The 17,816-nt window shown below is 57.6% G+C and overlaps 2 protein-coding genes across 6 annotated transcripts; one reads left to right on the top strand and one right to left on the bottom strand.

Moving 5' to 3' along the window:
* Positions 1–234: 234 nt before the first annotated feature.
* On the bottom strand, positions 235–11,252 carry BAD (BCL2 associated agonist of cell death). Of its 4 annotated transcripts, none has more exons than XM_082626423.1 (4): positions 11,162–11,252; positions 10,686–10,880; positions 1,371–1,561; positions 235–743 (listed from the first exon to the last, which is right to left on the bottom strand). In XM_082626423.1, exons 2-4 carry the CDS (start codon positions 10,870–10,872, stop codon positions 618–620), a joined length of 504 nt encoding a protein of 167 aa, XP_082482549.1. In that variant the 5' UTR covers positions 10,873–10,880; positions 11,162–11,252; the 3' UTR covers positions 235–617. The 4 variants fall into 4 exon arrangements, with proteins under 4 accessions (XP_082482549.1, XP_082482546.1, XP_082482548.1 ...); XM_082626420.1 differs by having other exon boundaries at positions 1,371–1,565; positions 10,687–10,880; XM_082626422.1 differs by having other exon boundaries at positions 1,371–1,565; positions 10,687–10,880; positions 11,056–11,228.
* Positions 11,253–11,874: 622 nt separating this feature from the next.
* GPR137 (G protein-coupled receptor 137) lies at positions 11,875–15,765 on the top strand. Of its 2 annotated transcripts, none has more exons than XM_082626418.1 (7): positions 11,875–13,336; positions 13,420–13,469; positions 14,194–14,419; positions 14,534–14,683; positions 14,809–14,937; positions 15,049–15,164; positions 15,457–15,765. In XM_082626418.1, the coding sequence occupies exons 1-7, from the start codon at positions 12,980–12,982 to the stop codon at positions 15,614–15,616; spliced, it is 1,188 nt and encodes a 395-aa protein (XP_082482544.1). In that variant the 5' UTR covers positions 11,875–12,979; the 3' UTR covers positions 15,617–15,765. The 2 variants fall into 2 exon arrangements, with proteins under 2 accessions (XP_082482544.1, XP_082482545.1); XM_082626419.1 differs by having other exon boundaries at positions 15,049–15,151; positions 15,457–15,606.
* Positions 15,766–17,816: the final 2,051 nt, after the last annotated feature.

The following is a 17,816-nucleotide window of genomic DNA, read 5'->3' as shown; positions in this document are numbered from 1 at the left end:
TAGAGATAAGGACCTGGAGGTCCCCGAGGTCCGGTCGCTCTCCGCTTCCCGGAGGCCAAGCAGCCGTGGCTGTGCTCGCCGCCTCAACCCCTCTCTGATCTCGGTCCCATGATGTCACTCAGAAACAGCCTCAATTTCCCTTATATATGAAACGGGGGCATCTTTGGAAACTCTGTCAGTGCTATCGCGCCCCCTGCCCGCGAAGCCCCAAGCGACGGACAAAGGAGACTCCACGGCACAGACGCGGTCTTTATTAGCACATTTCTAGCGAGCATCGGCCCGCAGCGTTACCGCGGAGGAAAGGGTTCTGGCGAAGTTAGGGTTAATTCCGGCTCGCAACGGGCGAAGGCGACGGTGGCAGCCCAGCGCCGGGGGCGGGGTCACAGGGCCAGTTCCAGCACCTAAGGGCGGAAAAACTTCAAAACATCCGATGGTGGCCAAGCCCCTCCGCGGTCCTCGCACACACCGGAAGGGAATTGGGCTCTGGGTCAGACCGCCTCCTAATGAAAGGGACGAAACTGCGCCTCCTTTTGCATAAGGCCTGCAGAAAAGACTTCCGCCCACTCCCAAGATGGCCGCCAGCAGCGGTTGGGAGATTCGGGATGTGGGACAGAAGGTCACTGGGAGGGGGCGGAGCCTCCTCTCCCCAAGTTCCGGTTCCACCAGGACTGAAGGAAGCGCGTCCAGCTGGGGCTTTGTCGCATCTGCGTCGCTGTGCCCGCGCTCTTCGGGCGAGGAAGTCCCTTCGGGGTGGGAGGAGGAAAGGGTTAAGTGAATTAGCTTATCCTGGCAGCTCGAGGCTGGCTCCTCCGCTTCCGGGATCCCACCGCCAAGTGAGATCCCGGGGGAGATAAAGACAATAGCTCCCAGCAGGCCCTGTACCGAGGGGTCTCCTGACTACTAAGCATGAGATCGCTTGGGCCCTTAGGAGTGGACTGGTTAGATCCCAGACCCTCCATGCCGGGGGCGGGAAGAGAGGATGCCTAGGACCCTGGAAGCACCAGAGCTGGAGATCTAGCACCTGGAAGATGGGACCGTAATTCGAAAATTAAAGAGGCGGTTCCTAAATTGAGGTCCAGGAACCCGGATATCCGAAAAGGGTCGGTCAGGAGCACAGATGCCAGCATGCCCCGCGCTCAAAGGATTTGGGGAACCCAGGAGCCTTCGCCTTCTGGAGCGGGGCCTGGGTTACAGATCCCGAAATGCCCTGGGACTCTGGAAAGGACAGGCTGGAGGGAGGAGTCCCGAGACCGCAAATCCCGACATGCAGTGGGACTCGAATGGGACAGCCCAGTGGGAGGAGCCCCGGGAGTATAGGTCCCGGCATGCTTCGGGACTATGGTCCCTCGCGCGCCCCGGCCGGAGCTCACCTTGAAGGAGCCGTGGAACTCGTCGCTCATCCTCCGGAGCTCGCGGCCATATCGCTGTGCAGCCCAGAGGTTGGGGGGCGCCGAGCGCGAGCGGCCCCGGAAGGGGCTGGGCTCCTCCTCCTCCGTCCCTTCATCCACCGTCCCCGCGGGGTAGGAGCTGTGGCGACTCCGGGTATCCACAGCCCCGGTACCTGCAGAGAAGGTCAGGGGGTGGGGACGACGTGAATCTCAACTCCTCTGTGCCCCCAGCCCGGCCGAAGCCCTCAGCATTAGCTCCGTCGGCCCGCTGTGGTCTTTGCGTGCACATCACTTTACCTCTCAGAGCCCCAGTTCCTTCCTAAGGGAAGCTCATGGGGCTTCTGTGAAGATTCGAATTAACTTCCCACAAATCTTAATTGAGCCCCAATAATGGGCCAGGCCCTTAGTGTATAAAATGACTTTCCTCTGTGCCTGGCACAAAATAAGGGCATAAGAACTAGTAGTTAGAGCTGCGAGTGCGAGACGCTGGGGCTTCCCAGCAACCCCCTGGGCCGGTAGCTCTTTGCTCAGCCCCATTCCCTCGCAGAGGAAACCAGTCCCCTGGATGAGGAGGTTGTCCCAGCCAGGCGACCTGCAGCTGACCTGCAGCTGACCTGCTGGGGTCCACTTGTTTCACTGTTGTGGCCTACAGGAGACCTTGGGCCCCCAGAGAACAAGAGCCTGTCAGCAGCGTGTCTGTACCTCTCACAGCACCCACTTTGGAGAAATTGTCCAGAAAGTTCCGTTGACTTTAGGTAATACTTAGGGAGCACTTACTGTGCGCTAGTAGGCCCTGGGCATTACTTCATTACCCTTCTAACAATCCTGGGAGGTGAGTACTAACATTCCTTCCACTTTGCAGATGAGAAGACAGAGGCTTAAGAGAGGTTAAGACTTGCCCAGGGTCCACAGCTGTGAAGCTCTGATGCGAGACGTCCCTAGAGGTTTGTTGGAATCCAGAGTCCAATGATTATCCATTGAGTTTCACTTCCCTTGTCCAGCTGCCCTTCGACTCCCTGAACCTGTGCCCTCACCTCTCTGTGGGGATAAACCTAGTCCTTCCTACCAGTGACTGCATAAGGGTCACATAAAGAGCGGGAAAGTGCTTTGTAAGCTGAAAGGGCGCGATGGATCATTATGCAAAGAGATGTGTCCTGAGTTTGACCTATGTACTGTGTGCCATCCCCCGAACTCCTGCCAACCCCACCCCCGTACGAAGTCCAGCAAAGACCTAGAACACTCCCAGGAGCAAAAATCCAGAGCTAAGTATAGAGTGAAAGACAGGCATGGAAGAAGTGCAGGGGACCAGCGTCCACAGGGAGGCGTTTGGGAGAAAGTAAGATCTAGACCAGGTCTTGAAGCCAGGGGTAACTGTCTCATCCCCTCCCCAAAGGCCTGTGGGTCAGCTCCAGGGCTGCTGGGCCGCCAAGGGTCCCATCTCCAGACACATGGCTGAGAAAGCCAAAAAGGGAAGAGGGGGCTGGATCCAGAAAGGCCTAGGCTAAGCGGGTGGTCGGAGCTCCTGGGCTTCACCAAAGCCTGAGGTCAGGTAGGTAGGGAGACCATAAAGCCTTTGAGGAGTGAGTTGGCAGTGGGGAACAGGCAGCTAAATCAGCAGTCGGGATTGGGGGTGGGGGCTAAGGAGCCGAGAGCAGCAAGACCCCTGATGAGAATAGGCCCATCTGCAGAGCGCTGACCAGTTCCATGAGGCGTGGGCAGCAGGGCCGGGATCCCCACCACCACCTTCCTGCTTTGTGACCTGGGGCCTTTTCTTTAATCCCTTGGGGCCTCAGTGTAGTCCTCTGTGAAATGGACCCCAGACCCCAGGACCTCCACGAGAACAAATGACACAGGGAGAGCACCCTATTCTGCATTTTTCATGTCCTGAAGGCTCCCAGCTTCCCAGTGAGGCGGAGGCCAAGTTCTCCCTAGTTTACACATGAGGAAGTAGAAGCACAGAGAGGTTAGGAACTTGCCCAGGGTCGCACAGCTGGTACACCCTGCCCGGTCACTTAAATGCTCAGGAACCATCAGCTATTATTTTCCTTTACTAGCACTAAGAATACACACACCTCCACACTTGACAGATGCAAGGCCCAAGGGCCAGAAGATGAGTGAGTGGCAGGTGGGCACTTGGTTTGGGCACTGCACCCTCGCCTAGGAATCAGAACAAGCAGAAGAGCACTCGCCGTGTCAGGTTGGAAGTGTTGCTTCATGTGTGTCAATTCCTTACGTCCTCATCACATCCTATGAAGGCGGTTACTCCCTGTCCCCATTTTACAGAAGAGAAAACTAAGGCATAGAGAGGGTAAGTAACTTGCCCAAGGTCACACAGCTAGTAGATGGCAGAGCTGGGATTCCAACCCAACCAGTCTGGCTCCTGTGCCTGTGTGCTTAACTCTCATGCCCCCGGCTCCCCCCAGCAGCACCATGGGCCACCTTGGGGGCTCAGGTCTGGGAAGGCACCCCTGGTCCTTCTGTAAGTGCCAGCTCTACCAGGGGCCTACCCTAAGGAGTGGGGATTTTTACCAAAGCCATGGATTTAGCAACACCAAGCCAGCCATTGTCAAAATGACACTCCTAAGTGTAAACTGAACAGTTAAGTGTCCTTCTGTTTACTAGAAAAAAATCTGAGGGATTTTCTGTGAACTCCCTGGGGGAAGTGGATATGCCCCTCCCACCCTATGCATCCAACCTTCAATCAGCTCTCACCCCTACATGCCCCGGGGCATGGCAGAGGTGGCCTCTCCCAGTTTGGGGAAAGTAAGGGTGAGAGAGTGGGCGTGGCTCCTGTCTGGTTGTAAGCATGGGTGGGTGCCCAGGCCTGCCCACTCACACCATCCTTCCAGAGAGCCTGCCTGGGGCTGGGGTGGGGAATTGGGAGGGGCCTAGGGCTGGAGGTGCCCCAAGGCCCACCACCAACCAGGCTTTAAGTTCTTTACCCATTGGGCTTCTGGGTACGTGCATGGGGCTGGACACATCCGTGTTCATGCTTCTGTGAGCATCCTTGCACACTTCATTAAAACAGTGATGTTCCAGACAGTTTGAGGCAGTGAGGCTTTGCCATCAGGCAGGGCTGGGTTTGGATCCTGCTCTACCACACGTGGGTGGTTCACTTACTGCTCACCCACAGCAGGAGAGCAGCGTGGCACTCCTCCCTGAGCAGGCGCGCTGCCTGTCATGTCTTGGACCAGCTTCCTGTGTCCCCAAAGCCGTTTGGGGTACAAAAGCCCCTTACTGTCCTGTAGAGAACATACCCCCACCTTGCTCAGAGCTGAGGAAATCAGAAAACACTAAAGCAGAGGCTGGCAAATGTTTTCTATAAAGGGCCACATAGTAAATATTTTGGGCATTGCAGGCCACACAGTCTCTGTCACAAGTACTCAACATTGCAGTCATAGCTTGAAAGAAGCCAGAAACAATATATACATGGCTATGCATTGCTGTATTCCATCACAAAATTGTATTTGGGACACTGAAATAAAATATTCTTCTTCTTTGGGACTTCCCCGGTGGCACAGTGATTAAGAATCCGCCTGCCAATGCAGGGGACACGGGTTCGAGCCCTGGTCTGGGAAGATCCCACATGCCGCGGAGCAACTAAGCCCGTGCGCCACAACTACTGAGCCCGCATGCCACAGCTACTGAAGCCCGCGCGCCTAGAGCCTGTGCTCCGCAACAAGAGAAGCCACCGCAATGAGAAGCCCGTGCAACACAGCGAAGAGTAGCCCCCGCCCGCTGCAACTAGAGAAAGCCCACGCACAGCAACAAAGACCTAATACAGCCAAAAAAAAAAAAAAAACCTTCAGTGGCTCCACATTGCCTATGAGATAAACTCCAAACTCCTGGGCATGGCCTTCAAAGCCCTAACGTTATGGTTCTAACCTACACTTCCTTGTCTGCCATCAGAGGGGCACTGGTTATTCATGTCTCTTAACCCCTCTGAATGAACGGCAGTCCCCAGGTCTTCTCAGGGCCTGGGCCAACTCGCTGTAACAATGACAACTGCAGTAATAGTAAGAACACCAACCCCCCCCCGTGCTAGGCACTGTTTCTGAGCACTTTTCCTATATTAATGCATCAGATTCTCACAACAACCCTATGAGGTGGGACTAGTTCGATTCCCATTTTACAGACAAGAAAACTGAGGCGCCCCATGTTCATCGCAACCTGAATGTCCATCGACAATGCATGGATAGAGAAGATGTGGTATATATATACAATGGAATATTACTCAGCCATAAAAAAGAATGACGTAATGCCATTTATAGCAACATGGATGGACCTAGAGATTACCATAGTAAGTGAAGTCAGAGAAAGGAAATATCACATGATATCACTTATATGTGAAATCTAAAAAAATTATACAAATGAACTTACTTACAAAACAGAAATAGACTCACAGACATAGAAAACAAACTTACAGTTACCAAAGGGGAAAGGAGGTGGGAAGGGATAAATGAGGATTTGGGGATAGTTTTTTCTTTTCGGCCATAGCATGCTCGGCTTGTGGGATCTTAGTTCCCCAATCAGGGATCAAACCTGGGCCATGGCAGTGAAAGCGCTGAGTGCTAAGCACTGGACTGCCAGGGGATTCCCAGGACTTTGGGATTAACAGATACATACTACTATACATAAAACAGATAAACAACAAGGATTTACTGTATAGCACTGGGAACTGTATTCAATATCTTGTAATAACCTATAATGGAAAAGAATCTGAACAGGAATATATATATGTATATGTAAGTATAACTGGATCACTTTTGCTGTACACCTGAAACTAACACATCATTGTAAATTGACTACACTTCAATTTTTAAAAAAGGAAAAACAAAGAAAACTGAGGCAGAGTGAGTTAAGTAACCTGCTCAAGCTCAACCTACCAATAGAGGGGAGAGCTGAGTTTGAACCCTGCAGTCTGGCCCAGGGCCTGGCACTGGGCTGCTTCTCCCACTCCATGTCCTTCCTCCCCTCTCCATCATCCACGCACCAGCCGCCCCAGGCACCAGGCTATGCAATGGAGCTGTCACAGCACACAAGGTGGCCACAGGCCTGCCCTGGGGACACACGCAGTCCACTACAGCAGGGGTGTGGAGGCAGGGAATATGAAGAGTGACAGGACCCTGCCCATCTGGAGGGGGCAGTGGACCTGTGGCTCTGGCAGGTCACTGGCACTTGCAGATCTTTTATGGAAAAATCACTTGCTTTTTAGACATCGAAAACTAAGTCAAAAGTTTAAGGATGGGCTTCCCTGGTGGCGCAGTGGTTAAGAATCCGCCTGCCAATGCAGGGGACACGGGTTCGAGCCCTGGTCAGGGAAGATCCCACATGCCTGGAGCAACTAAGCCCATGAGCCACAACTACTGAACCTGCGCTCTAGATCCCGTGAGCCACAACTACTGAGCCCACGAGCCACAACTACTGAATCCCACACCTAGAGCCCGTGCTTCACAATAAGAGAAGAAGCCACTGCAATGAGAAGTCTGCACACCGCCACGAAGAGTAGCCCCAGCTAAAACTAGAGAAAGCCTGCGTGCAGCAACAAAGACTCAATGCTGCCAAAAATTAATTAATTTAAAAAAAAAGTTTAAGGAATCCAGTGCAGTCCTCTTACATGGTGGCTATTTTCTCCCCTGCAGGCCTCCTCATGGTTGGACCTGGAGCTGGGATAGTTATCCCCTTGGCTTATTGCTGCTTCAGACCATTCTCACTCCCTCCTCCACAAATCTAGTTTCTTGGGCTGTGCCACCCTTCCCGCTCCGGGCCTCAAGCACCCACCGCCCACAGGGTGGGCCCCTCGTGGGTGCAGGAGATTACTGGAGCTCCCTGCCGCGCTCTCCCCAGCCACTCCCTTAGCCGCTCATGTCTTCATTCATTCATAGCACCGAAGTGGTCCTTCCCAGCTCCCTCCCTGCCTTGGCACCCCAACTCTAATGATGCTGGGACTCCTCACACCTGGCCAGCTTACACTGCACACGAGCTAAGCCCCCAGTCACCTCTCTCACTGGGCTGAGACCAGCACAGGTCTGGTTAAGGCCAACTCCCTGCCAGTTCCCACAGGCAGCCGACTGGCCAGTGGGCCTGGAGAAAAGCACAGCCGTGCCACCTCAGTTCAAATTCACGGTCACAAGACCCAGTGGCACCCTAGATGTTGCCCACCACACCTTCCACACTCCATCCTCTAGGCCAAGACAACCATTTCAAACCTGCTTCTCTCTCCCCCTCAGCCCCCATCCCTCTCCCCACTCTCACTCCTGGCTCAAGACCTGGCTTCCTTTTACCAAGAAACTGGAAGCACCCACGAGAGAGACTTCTACTAGTCTCCACAAGGTATCTCCCCCTGCCCTCCACTGCTCTTAGCTGAGCCGCCCCTCCCCTGCACACCAGACTGCTCTCTCCTACTCAAGGACACCTCTCCAGCAAGCTTCCCTTCTCTTCTGCATCCTCCAGTATTTTCCTCGCTCCTGGATTACTCCATCAGCTTATAAACATGATCTTTTGGGAACTCCCTGGCGGTCCAGTGGTTAAGACTCCGTGCTTCCACTGCAGGGGGCATGGGTTCCATCCCTGGTTGGGGAACTAAGATCCCACAAGCCGCACAGCATGGGGCCCCCCCCCCCACAAATGCTCTTTTCTTTTCCCTTTCTATCGTAAAAGACATAATAAAACCACCCTTCCTTGACTCTCCTTGGGCCTTCAGCTGCCACCCCCTCCTCTGTTCCTCTTTGCCAGAGCTCAGCTGCCAAGACGGGGTGGGCTCTCCTTTCTACCTCCAATTCTCTTCCTATCATCCTTCCCCACTTGCCACCCAAGCTGCACTGGCCCTGTGTCGAGTCCAGTGCTCATTCCCAGTCCTCCTCTAGCGGCCCTGGAAGGAGCCTCACAGGTTCAGCTCTCCCTTTCCTTCCCAGACCGCTCCCTCCTTCTCAGCCCCCAGTGCTGACTCCTCCTCTCCTGCTGCCCTCTGCAGACTGGATCCCCAGGCTCAGTCCAGGTCCTCCCCTGTCTACACTGGCTCCCAGGGCCCACAGAACACTACATCAGCGACTGCCAGCTTCTACGGGTATCTATCCCTACTAGAAGTCTCCACCTGGATGCCCAAAAGGCACGTCTAACCTGCTCTGGCCCAAACAGGGCTCCTGATCTCACCCCACGCCGTCTCAGTTCCATCTCAGTTAAGAGCGACTCCAGCCTTCCAGGCGCCCAGGCCAGATCCCTTGCAGCCATCTTCTCTGTGCCTCACACCCCACATCTGTCTGCCAGCAAATCCTGCCAGCTGTACCTTCAAGAGAAACCCAGAGTCCAGCTGCTTACCACTTCAACCGCCACCAGCCTGGCACAGGCCACCATCCTCCCCTGTGGCACTGCCCCTGCCTCTGCCCATTGCAGACCCGGCTCAACACAGGGGCCTGGTGATTCTCTCGAGGTCCAAATCAGATCAAAGCCCTCCAGGTTTTCACTCAGAGTGAAAGCCAGAGTCCTTACCTGGGCCTTGAAGGCCCTGCCCACGAGCCCCTCCTCGTCCCTTAACTCTTTTTTTTTTTTTTTTTTTTTTGTGGTACGCGGGCCTCTCACTGCTGTGGCCTCTCCTGTTGCGGAGCACAGGCTCCGGATGTGCAGGCTCAGTGGCCATGGCTCACAGGCCTAGCCGCTCTGCGGCATGTGGGATCTTCCCGGACCGGGGCACGAACCCGTGTCCCCTGCATTGGCAGGCGGACTCTCAACCACCACGCCACCAGGGAAGCCCATCCCTTAACTCTTGATGAGTCTCCAACCTCCCTCCCCTCACTGGCCTGAACTGTGTCCTGCCCTCAGGGCCTTTGCATGTGCCCTTCCCTCCGCCTGCAGGTCTCTGCCTGCATCTGTCTTCCCAGAGACCTCTGCCTGGCTCACCCCTCACTGATTCTAGCCTTTGCTGAAATGTTGCTTCTTACCAAGGCCCACCCTGACCACCTCAGTTAAAATCACTCCCCGGGCCCCCCAGTACCCTGGATTCCAATGAGAAAGTCAAGAGTGTGTCATGTAGTGCATCATCTTCTAATGCATCACTCGCTACTTTGTTTCTGTGTTTATGGCTTGTCTCCCTCCACCTACTAGAATGTGGGCAACCACAAGGGCAAGGGTTTCTCTCTTCTGGTCACTGATGAACCCCTGGCAGCTGGAACATACATTCAGCACTTGACACAGAAGATGGGAAGGGACAGCCAGGTGGGGAGGTAGAGAGCTGTTTCAAGCAGAAAAATAGCAAGTGCAAAAATCTGGAAGTTAAAGAAAGCCTGCGGAGTTCAGTGTGACAGACAGCGGGCTAGGGAGGGTTTTTTGTTTTGTTTTGTTTTAGAGATTATATCCCTGACTAATAACTGAATACCAACCTTTTTGTTTCTTAGTTTGTTTGTTTGTTCCTTTTTTTTTGGCTGCGCCTCGTGGCTTGCAGGATCCTAGTTCCCTGACCAGGGATTGAACCCGGGTCCTAGGTAGTGAAAGCGCTGAGTCCTAACCAATGGACTGCCAGGGAATTCCCTGGGGAGGGGGTCTTAATAAGCCTTCCTGCTCCTGAAAATGGGAGGGTGTCAATTCGGCTTCCACAGGTGAGGGACATGAGTTTTGTTTTCAGAAGATCTCTGTGGTTGTTCCAGGTGCCAAGCCTTGTGCTGGCCACTGGGGAGGTGGGGACTACAGAGAAATGGCCACTGCCCTCCAGGGCCCGTCCTTCCATCTCAGCGCTGGGTCCCCCTCAGTAGGTGTGGAGGACAGCCGATGCTTCCCCAGCCCCACACAGACCCGCTGCCTGGTAGGGCTGTCTGCCTCTTGGGGTCACCTGGCCCTGGCAACTGGCAAGGACAGCCCGCGTGTGGGTGTGAGCCACAGGGCTGGGAAGAACATAGCTGGGGCTGGAAGGCTGGATCCCAGGATCTCAGGGAAAGTGCTAGCCTGGGGCAGGGCACCACCAAGTCTTCTAGCCCCAAGGAAATGCCAAGCAAGTGTGACCTAAGGCAAGTTGCCTCTCAGTGATTCTGTCCTGGCCCTAAGCTAAGAGCTAAATACTTTGACCATTTACTAAGCACCAGCTCTATAATTAAGTGCTTCTTAGGTATTCCTGCTAGTCATCCCCACAGCACTACATTGGTGGCGACTAATTGCTCTGTTTTACCGAGGAGGAAGCTGGGGTGAAGAAAGGTTAGGGACTTGCTCAAAGCCACCCAGTGAGTGTGGATGTGGCTGGGGTGCAGGGAGCTACTGGGCTGGAGGCCAGGTGGACAAGCAGGTGGTTGTTCTTGGGGCAGGGGTGCCTACCTCCATGGTGGCTGCTGCTGGCTGGCTGCCCCTGCTGGTGACCAGCTTCCCCCAGGAGGCCTGGGGCCGTTTGCCGGTGCTTGCTGGGACCTGGGGGCCTGTCCCCTGTGGGGCTGGGGCCCAGGCCCCTATCTGCAGGGCTGGAGTCTTCCTGCTCACTCTGCTCAAACTCTGGGATCTGGAACATGCTCTGGGCTGCGGGGGTAAGATGGTAGGTGGTTAGGGCACAGCTGGGGCTAACGGGGGCCGGCGGTTGTGGGGGGGCGCAGGCATGCCTGGCTCCCTCTCCCACCTCAGAACCCCAGGTCCACCCTGCCTCCCAGGCCCCAATCTGTCCGTTGAGTCTGGCCCAGCAAGAAGCTCAACCTACCCACCCAGGATCTAAATCTCTCAGAGCCCTAGGGCGGTAGAGCAGCCCCAGGCCCCTACTCAGGCCTCGGCCAGACCCGCCCGTGGTGATGGCACACAGGTCTCACCCCAAGCCCGATCTCGAGGCCCCTGACCCGGGCCCGCCGCGTCCCTCTAGCACCGAGGGAGCCCGGCCCTAGTTGCCTGGGCAACGCGAACTGTCACCGACACGGCCCAATCAGCTCTCGAAATGTCACTAACTGGCCAGCAGGCGGGGCCACTACGGGCCCCGCCCACCACCTTCCTCCTGGGTCCCTTCTACGTCTCCGGATGCTCAGCTCCCGACTTCCTTATGCCTTGGGCGTGTGTGGGAGCAGATGAGGGGTTCTTTGGGGTCCCCATCTGGGGGCCAGCTCCTGCTGACAAGTCCTTCACGCCCTCTGGGCCTTAATTCCCACCCCTGTATAATGGGGATAATGACACCTCCCTCAGGAGTCGGTGATCCTTGTAAACTGAGTGGTGATTACTGTGGGTGAAGGCACTTTGCAAAGCCGTAATTGAAGCTCAGCCGTCGGATGCAACTGTTGTTGTTGTCACTGCTCCGTCAGAACCGGGTGGCCGGCTCGGGAAGTCCCCCTTCCTCCTCCCCGCGGTGGAAACCTCGCACCGCCCGCATCAGGGGCGCCACTCCCCGCGCCAACTCGGGAGCACTCGAGATAAGCGAGGGAGCCTCCGCCCTGGCAGGATGACTGCCCCGGCGCAGAAGGGACAGGGGCCCCTGTGAGGGTGACCATAGGACTCGCGGAGCCTCGCGCCTGGCAGACGGCGGGCCAGGTGAGCGGGAACCGCCGCCGGCCAGGGAGTGCGTGGGCCGGCTAGCGCGGGCTGCGGGGCCAGGCGGGTTAAGGCCCGGGGGCGGGCCCCGGAGGCCATCTTGGCTGAGGGCGGAAGTTTCGTTCAGAGACCGGGTGAAGGGAAGTCGTTACCCGCGTCGGGCGGCATGATCCCGATTTGAGGATGGGGAAGAGATGCATGGGAACTGCCGGCCCCCCAAAGAAGCAAGGGCCGCTGGCCCCGGGCAGTGCCCACCCGGGCACTGGCCGGACGCGGCGCAGCCCGAGCGTCACGGCCGCTCGCCGCCTCTTGTAACCCCTGACGCCCGCCGGCGGCGCAAGCCGCGCCAATTCTCGGACGGTTCCGCGCCGGGCGCGGCGCGGTTCTGCGTAGCAGGGGCCAGACTCTGAGCAATTTGCGTAGCGAACGGCGGCCGCGCAGGCGCAGGAGGGGGCGGAGCAGCGGGAGCCGGGGAGCCGGAGCCCCGCGTCCCAGCGACCGGAGCCGGCTACCCCAGCGGCGGCCTGAGGACCCGGCGTCGGCCTCCTCCCGCCCCCCGCGGCTGGAGAGTAGACGCAGTGGGGGGTGGGGTGGGGGCAGCGTCCGGAATCCCGAGGACGGAAGGCAGAGGCCCTCCCCATCCGGATTGTTGGAGGGGAGAGAGTCCCCCAGTTTGGGGAGCGGGAGAGCCAGACGTTGAGCGTCCCCAGCAGCGGCCGCTACCCTGAGCAGACTGGCGTTGGCCGGCTCTCCCCCTCCTGCCAGGACGACTCCAGCGACCAAGACCAGGGACCCCTCTTCTTCAACCTCTGCCCCTCCCCACCCCCGGCTCTGAGGCTGGCCCAGAGAGCAATGCTCCCCATCCCCCTGTGCCCTGGAGAAGAAAGGCTGTCCTTCCACACCCCTGAGTGAGGGACCCAGGTTGCCTGTGCCCCGCAAAGGCAAGGGCCCCTCTATTCAGGGGGGGAGGGCCTGGCCAGCCACAACTTCTTTCCCCCTGAGCTCCCACCTCTGTCTCTGCACCCTAAAACTCCCACCCCTCCGTATTTATTTCCCTGGCCCCCTGCCAGCCCCTCCATCTCGTCTCCGGGATTCAGGCCTCCCTCCCTGACATGGAGAGTAACCTGTCTGGCCTGGTGCCTGCTGCTGGGCTGGTGCCTGCGCTGCCGCCCGCCGTGACCCTGGGGCTGACTGCGGCCTACACCACTCTGTACGCCCTGCTCTTCTTCTCCGTCTATGCCCAGCTCTGGCTGGTGCTCCTGTATGGGCACAAGCGTCTCAGCTATCAGACGGTGTTCCTGGCACTCTGTCTGCTCTGGGCTGCCTTGCGTACCACCCTCTTCTCCTTCTACTTTCGAGATACACCCCGAGCCAACCGTCTGGGGCCACTGCCCTTCTGGCTTCTCTACTGCTGTCCTGTCTGCCTCCAGTTCTTCACACTGACGCTTATGAACCTCTACTTTGCCCAGGTAACCATGGTGACGGGTGGGGGTGGGCAGTGGGGTCGCAAGCCCCAAGGGCCCCAAAGAATGATGGGCGTCTCTGCTCCCAGGTGGTGTTCAAGGCCAAGGCAAAGCGTCGGCCAGAGATGAGCCGAGGCTTGTAAGTACTCGGGACGCTGGTGGGTTCAGCCTCCAGGTCAGGGGCAGGGAGAAGCCCGGTGTCCATTCCTTCCTCCCTGGTAGGTCTGAGGCAAGGACAACCCAGAATATTTGTGAAAAGCTTGGAAGAGTTAGGCATCTGGTAAAGATGGCTCAGCAGAGACATTGCATATGTGAAGGACAACTATAATAGAAACAGTTGAGATACTGTGAAGGGAGAGGGTACCAATGTCATCCATGATGGAGGAAGAGTTGGAGGCTCCAGCCCTTGGAAACTCCAAAGCCAAAGGGCACTTCTGGGTGACCTTGGGCAGTGATACTTTTGTCATTTGTATAACATCTCACAGTTTATTAAGAACTTTCACAAACATCTTTAATTTTTACAACTTCCCTGTGAAACTGTTATTATCCCCATTTGAGAGGTGAAGACACTGAGGCCCAGCAAGGTAAAGCAACATGTTCAAGATCACACACCTGGCAGGAGGCACCGCCAGGGCTTAAACCCAGGTTTCTGACTCCCGATCCAGTGCTCTTTCTGCTGCACCACAGCCATCAGTCATCTTCTGACCTCTTTAGCTTCAGTATCCTCATCTGTAAAACTAGAGGAGCAGGGTTCAGACTGGATGACCTGAGGTTCTGATTGACACCGGGGTCTCCTGGGGGAGGCTGGGTGTTGGGGAGCACCAAGGGTGGTCTTCTGGGGCTGACCGTGCTGTGGGCCGCAGGCTGGCTGTCCGAGGGGCCTTCGTGGGGGCCTCGCTGCTCTTTCTGCTGGTGAATGTGCTCTGTGCAGTGCTGTCCCGCCGGCGCCGGGCACAGCCCTGGGCCCTCCTGCTGGTGCGCGTCCTGGTGAGCGACTCCCTGTTTGTTATCTGCGCACTCTCTCTTGCCGCCTGCCTCTGCCTTGTCGCCCGGCGGGCTCCCTCCACCAGCATCTACCTGGAGGCCAAGGTAGGGCCACAAGCGCTGATTCCTGATTGTCCTTTGGGCTGTTTGGGGTCTTCAGAGTAGAGAGAAAGCTGGAGCCTACCCTCCCTAAGGATCCTCTGCTGTCATCTGTGCCAGGGGACCAGTGTGTGCCAGGCAGCTGCGATGGGTGGTGCCATGGTTCTGCTCTATGCCAGCCGGGCCTGCTACAACTTGGCGGCCCTGGCCTTGGCCCCCCGGAGCCGGCTGGACGCCTTCGATTATGACTGGTACAACGTCTCTGATCAGGTGGGCATTCGGCACATCTGCCGCCTCCTCAGTAGCTGTGGCTCTTGGCCCCAAGCTGGCCTGGGCCCTGTCTGGGTGCCCCATTGGCACAACTGCAGGTTGGCACAGCCCCTGCCTCCCCACAGGCAGACCTGGTGAACGACCTGGGGAACAAAGGCTACCTGGTGTTTGGCCTCATCCTCTTTGTGTGGGAGCTGCTGCCCACCACCCTGCTGGTGGGCTTCTTCCGGGTGCACCGGCCCCCACAGGACCTGGTGAGGGCCAGTGGAGAGGGGCGGCACTGGGGGTACCTGGGCTGGGTTCTGGGGGTTGGGGGAGGGCAGTGGGGGGCAGGAGGAAGCATCAATGGCAGCTCCCTCCCCCAGAGCACCAGCCGCATCCTCAACGGGCAGGTCTTTGGCTCCCGTTCCTACTTCTTCGACCGGGCACACTGCGAGGATGAGGGCTGCTCTTGGGAGCACAGCCGGGGTGAGAGCACCAGGTAGGAGTCCCGGTTCCACCTCAGGACCCCTGGGCTCCCGGGTTGCCCCGTTGAGCCATGGGGACCTACAGCTGGGCCTTCGCACACCCCCACCCGTGCCACGATCTGTACCAGGTGAGGTCCCCTCTGGTTTGCTATTGCTAAAGCCTCCACCTCTCCCTCCAAGATGAAGTTTGCCATAGTCAGAGAGGTCTGGGTCACTGGGATCTTCTAGGTATCTCTCCCTCCCCCAACTCTTGCGACTGTGGTCCTAGTGACTGCCATGGGACTGAACCTGTTTCTCTGCCTGCAGCATGTCAGGCAGCCTAGGCTCCAGCAGCTGGTATGGTGCCATCGGGCGGGAGCCAGGCTGGTGCGGGGGCAGCCAGACGCGGACCACTCCTCTGCTCTTCTCCCAGGTTCTGGGACCAGGCAGCCACCATCACAGTCTCTACTCCACCCCACAGACGTGATCCCCCTTCATCTCCCCCGAGAACACCCAGACCCCAGTCCCTCCCACCCCAGACCCCTGTGCCAAGTTCATCTGCCGCTTCTTGCCCGGGATCCCGGGGGCTGTGGCTGCCTCTTTCTCAGGCCGGCTCCTTGCTACTCATGTTGTAGTGAGCTTGTGCTGTCCCCTAGGATGGGGGGTAGGGCCCTGGCTGCCAGATGCTCATAGCAGCCTGGCATGATCTACCACCTCTGCTTCTACACCAGAGCCAGCTACCTCTCCTTTGCCTGCCCCTCAATAAACAGTGTCTGTGCCCCGAGTCTGTTCACTGTCTGTCAGTTGTCTGCTTGTGTTTCTCACACCGTTGCCTGTTTGGTCTAAGGCTGATCAGACACTGGCCCTTGAAGGGGGCTGCTGGGCTGGGCAGGGGCCATTTACCTCCCCCGAGGCTGGTGGGTGACAGAGGAGCCTGCAGTCTGAGGGGAAGAAAGACCAGAAGGGCCCTGCTCCCACTCCGGTCCCCTCGCCACTTGAATAATTTCTACTCTTTCCTCAAGGTCTGCTTCAAATTTCACCTCCTTTATGAAGCCTACCATCTCCAGGTCAGGGAACTGTGTCCCCCTCTCCTGGGTCCCTTGGCACAGTGATTGCATGGCTACTATGCCTCTTACCCTTAGTGGATAGGGATTTCTAGAGACCCTGTTTCCCTGTCATTATGCCCAACCTGGCCTTCAGGTCCAGGAGTTAGTCCAAGGCCTGTGGAGGAGGAGTTGGCCAGTAACTGAGCAGCCCCCATCTCCCCAGCAGGTGTGGATTTGGCCAGATGGTTGGGCTGCCCCGACACAGCCTGCCTGGTGGTCCTGGGAGGCCCCTTCCCTGACTGTCCCTAATAGTGCAGTCACTGCCCTCTGTAGTCACAGCCCTTACAGGTCTGTCACCTGTCCCATGGCCGGGAGTCATTTATCAGAGGGTCTGTCTCCTGCCCATGTGTGTGGCCATTTGTTCCAGTTCCTGGGAGTTCCTGGGGCCTAGCACTGAGCCCGTCTTGAAACCCTTCACCTGGGACTATCCTGAGCGGCAGGCCTCAGGGCCTCCAGAGAAGGCATCTGAGACTCAGAGAATCAGCTCGAAACTGGACAATTGCTTTTTGTTGAAAGGAAAATTGCCAACATTTGTAGGGCACTTAATTGTGAGTGCCAGGCTCTGTTTTGAGCATTTACAAATACCAACCACTTTAATGCTCAGAACAGCAGCCTGAGGTGAGAGTCATCCCTTTTCTGTAAGTGGGGACTGGGAGGTGGGGAGTTTGGTAAACTGTCTAGGCCCCCTACTGGTAGAGGATGGTCAGCCTTAGAGCCCAGGCTTAAAACCACCCAAGTGAAGGCTGAGGCCCCCAGGCAAGAGGAGGGTCTTTGGCAAGATCAGAGTTGTAAAGAAATGGGTAAGAGCAGAGAGGAGCTGAGTTCCAGGACCTGCCAGGGCCCTGCTGTTCAGACAGTGGGGGAGGGAGTGCTGGCACCAGTTCCAGGCTGGGATGGGCATGGAAGTGAGGAACAAGGGATGGGGATGCAGGAGGTGCCCCACCTTGATTTCCCAGAGCTTGGTCCCAACCCTACCTTGGCCAATTCCAAGTTGCCTCAGGGGATCCCCCACCCCTTTGTCCCCTGGGGTCCCCTCCCTCATGAGTGCAGATCCCAAGGGCCAGGCTGTCCCTCGGGGCGGGGAGCTGAGGGCCCTTCCCACCTGGTAGTGGGCCTGGAAGATGCTGGGAGATTAGAGTGGATCCTGTCCGAAGAGGTGAGCCGGCTGATGTCCAAGTTGGGGCCGTGCCGTTGGCCACGCTGGCTGGCCAACAGGGCAGAACCAGGGCCCCGGTCTGAGACTCCAGGCCTGACCCAACGGCGACCCCTCACGGGCTCCTCTGCCACTCATCTCCCGGGACCGGCCAGGACTGGGGGGCTGGGCAGCCGCAGGTAAGGGTCTGCGGAGAGCTGCGCTGGAGGCGAGGGCGAGGCACAGCAGAGGGAAGCGCGGCGCCGGAGGGGTTAAATGCGGGAGGAGGGGGGCTTCTGGCGGCGGGAGGGGGGTCCCAGCACCGGCGGCCGCCCGCTCCGCCCCTGCCTCTGCCGCCGCCTCCGCGGCCCAGCCGGCAGGCACCGGCGAGGCCGCGCCGGAGCCCGGGCCGCAGCCGCAGCCGCAGCGGGGCCGACAGTGAGTGCGGG

This window comes from Mesoplodon mirus (assembly GCF_964341445.2).
Source record: "Mesoplodon mirus genome assembly, chromosome: 7".
Classification (NCBI taxonomy): domain Eukaryota; kingdom Metazoa; phylum Chordata; class Mammalia; order Artiodactyla; family Ziphiidae; genus Mesoplodon; species Mesoplodon mirus.
Note: the sequence above shows the minus strand (reverse complement) of the source record. Positions and strands in the feature narration are given on the sequence as shown.

Excerpts from the sequence above, each read along its gene's own strand:
- BAD (XM_082626420.1), bottom strand. The coding sequence starts at position 10,872 with ATGTTCCAGATCCCAGAGTTTGAGCAGAGTGAGCAGGAAGACTCCAGC. Across the intron at positions 1,566-10,686 it reads CCAGCAGCAGCCACCATGGA|GCAGGTACCGGGGCTGTGGA; the intron begins GGTAGGCACCCC and ends CTGACCTTCTCT. Across the intron at positions 744-1,370 it reads AGTTCCACGGCTCCTTCAAG|GGACTTCCTCGCCCGAAGAG; the intron begins GTGAGCTCCGGC and ends CCCACCCCGAAG.
- GPR137 (XM_082626418.1), top strand. The coding sequence starts at position 12,980 with ATGGAGAGTAACCTGTCTGGCCTGGTGCCTGCTGCTGGGCTGGTGCCT. Across the intron at positions 13,470-14,193 it reads CCAGAGATGAGCCGAGGCTT|GCTGGCTGTCCGAGGGGCCT; the intron begins GTAAGTACTCGG and ends TGTGGGCCGCAG. Across the intron at positions 15,165-15,456 it reads AGCCGGGGTGAGAGCACCAG|CATGTCAGGCAGCCTAGGCT; the intron begins GTAGGAGTCCCG and ends CTCTGCCTGCAG.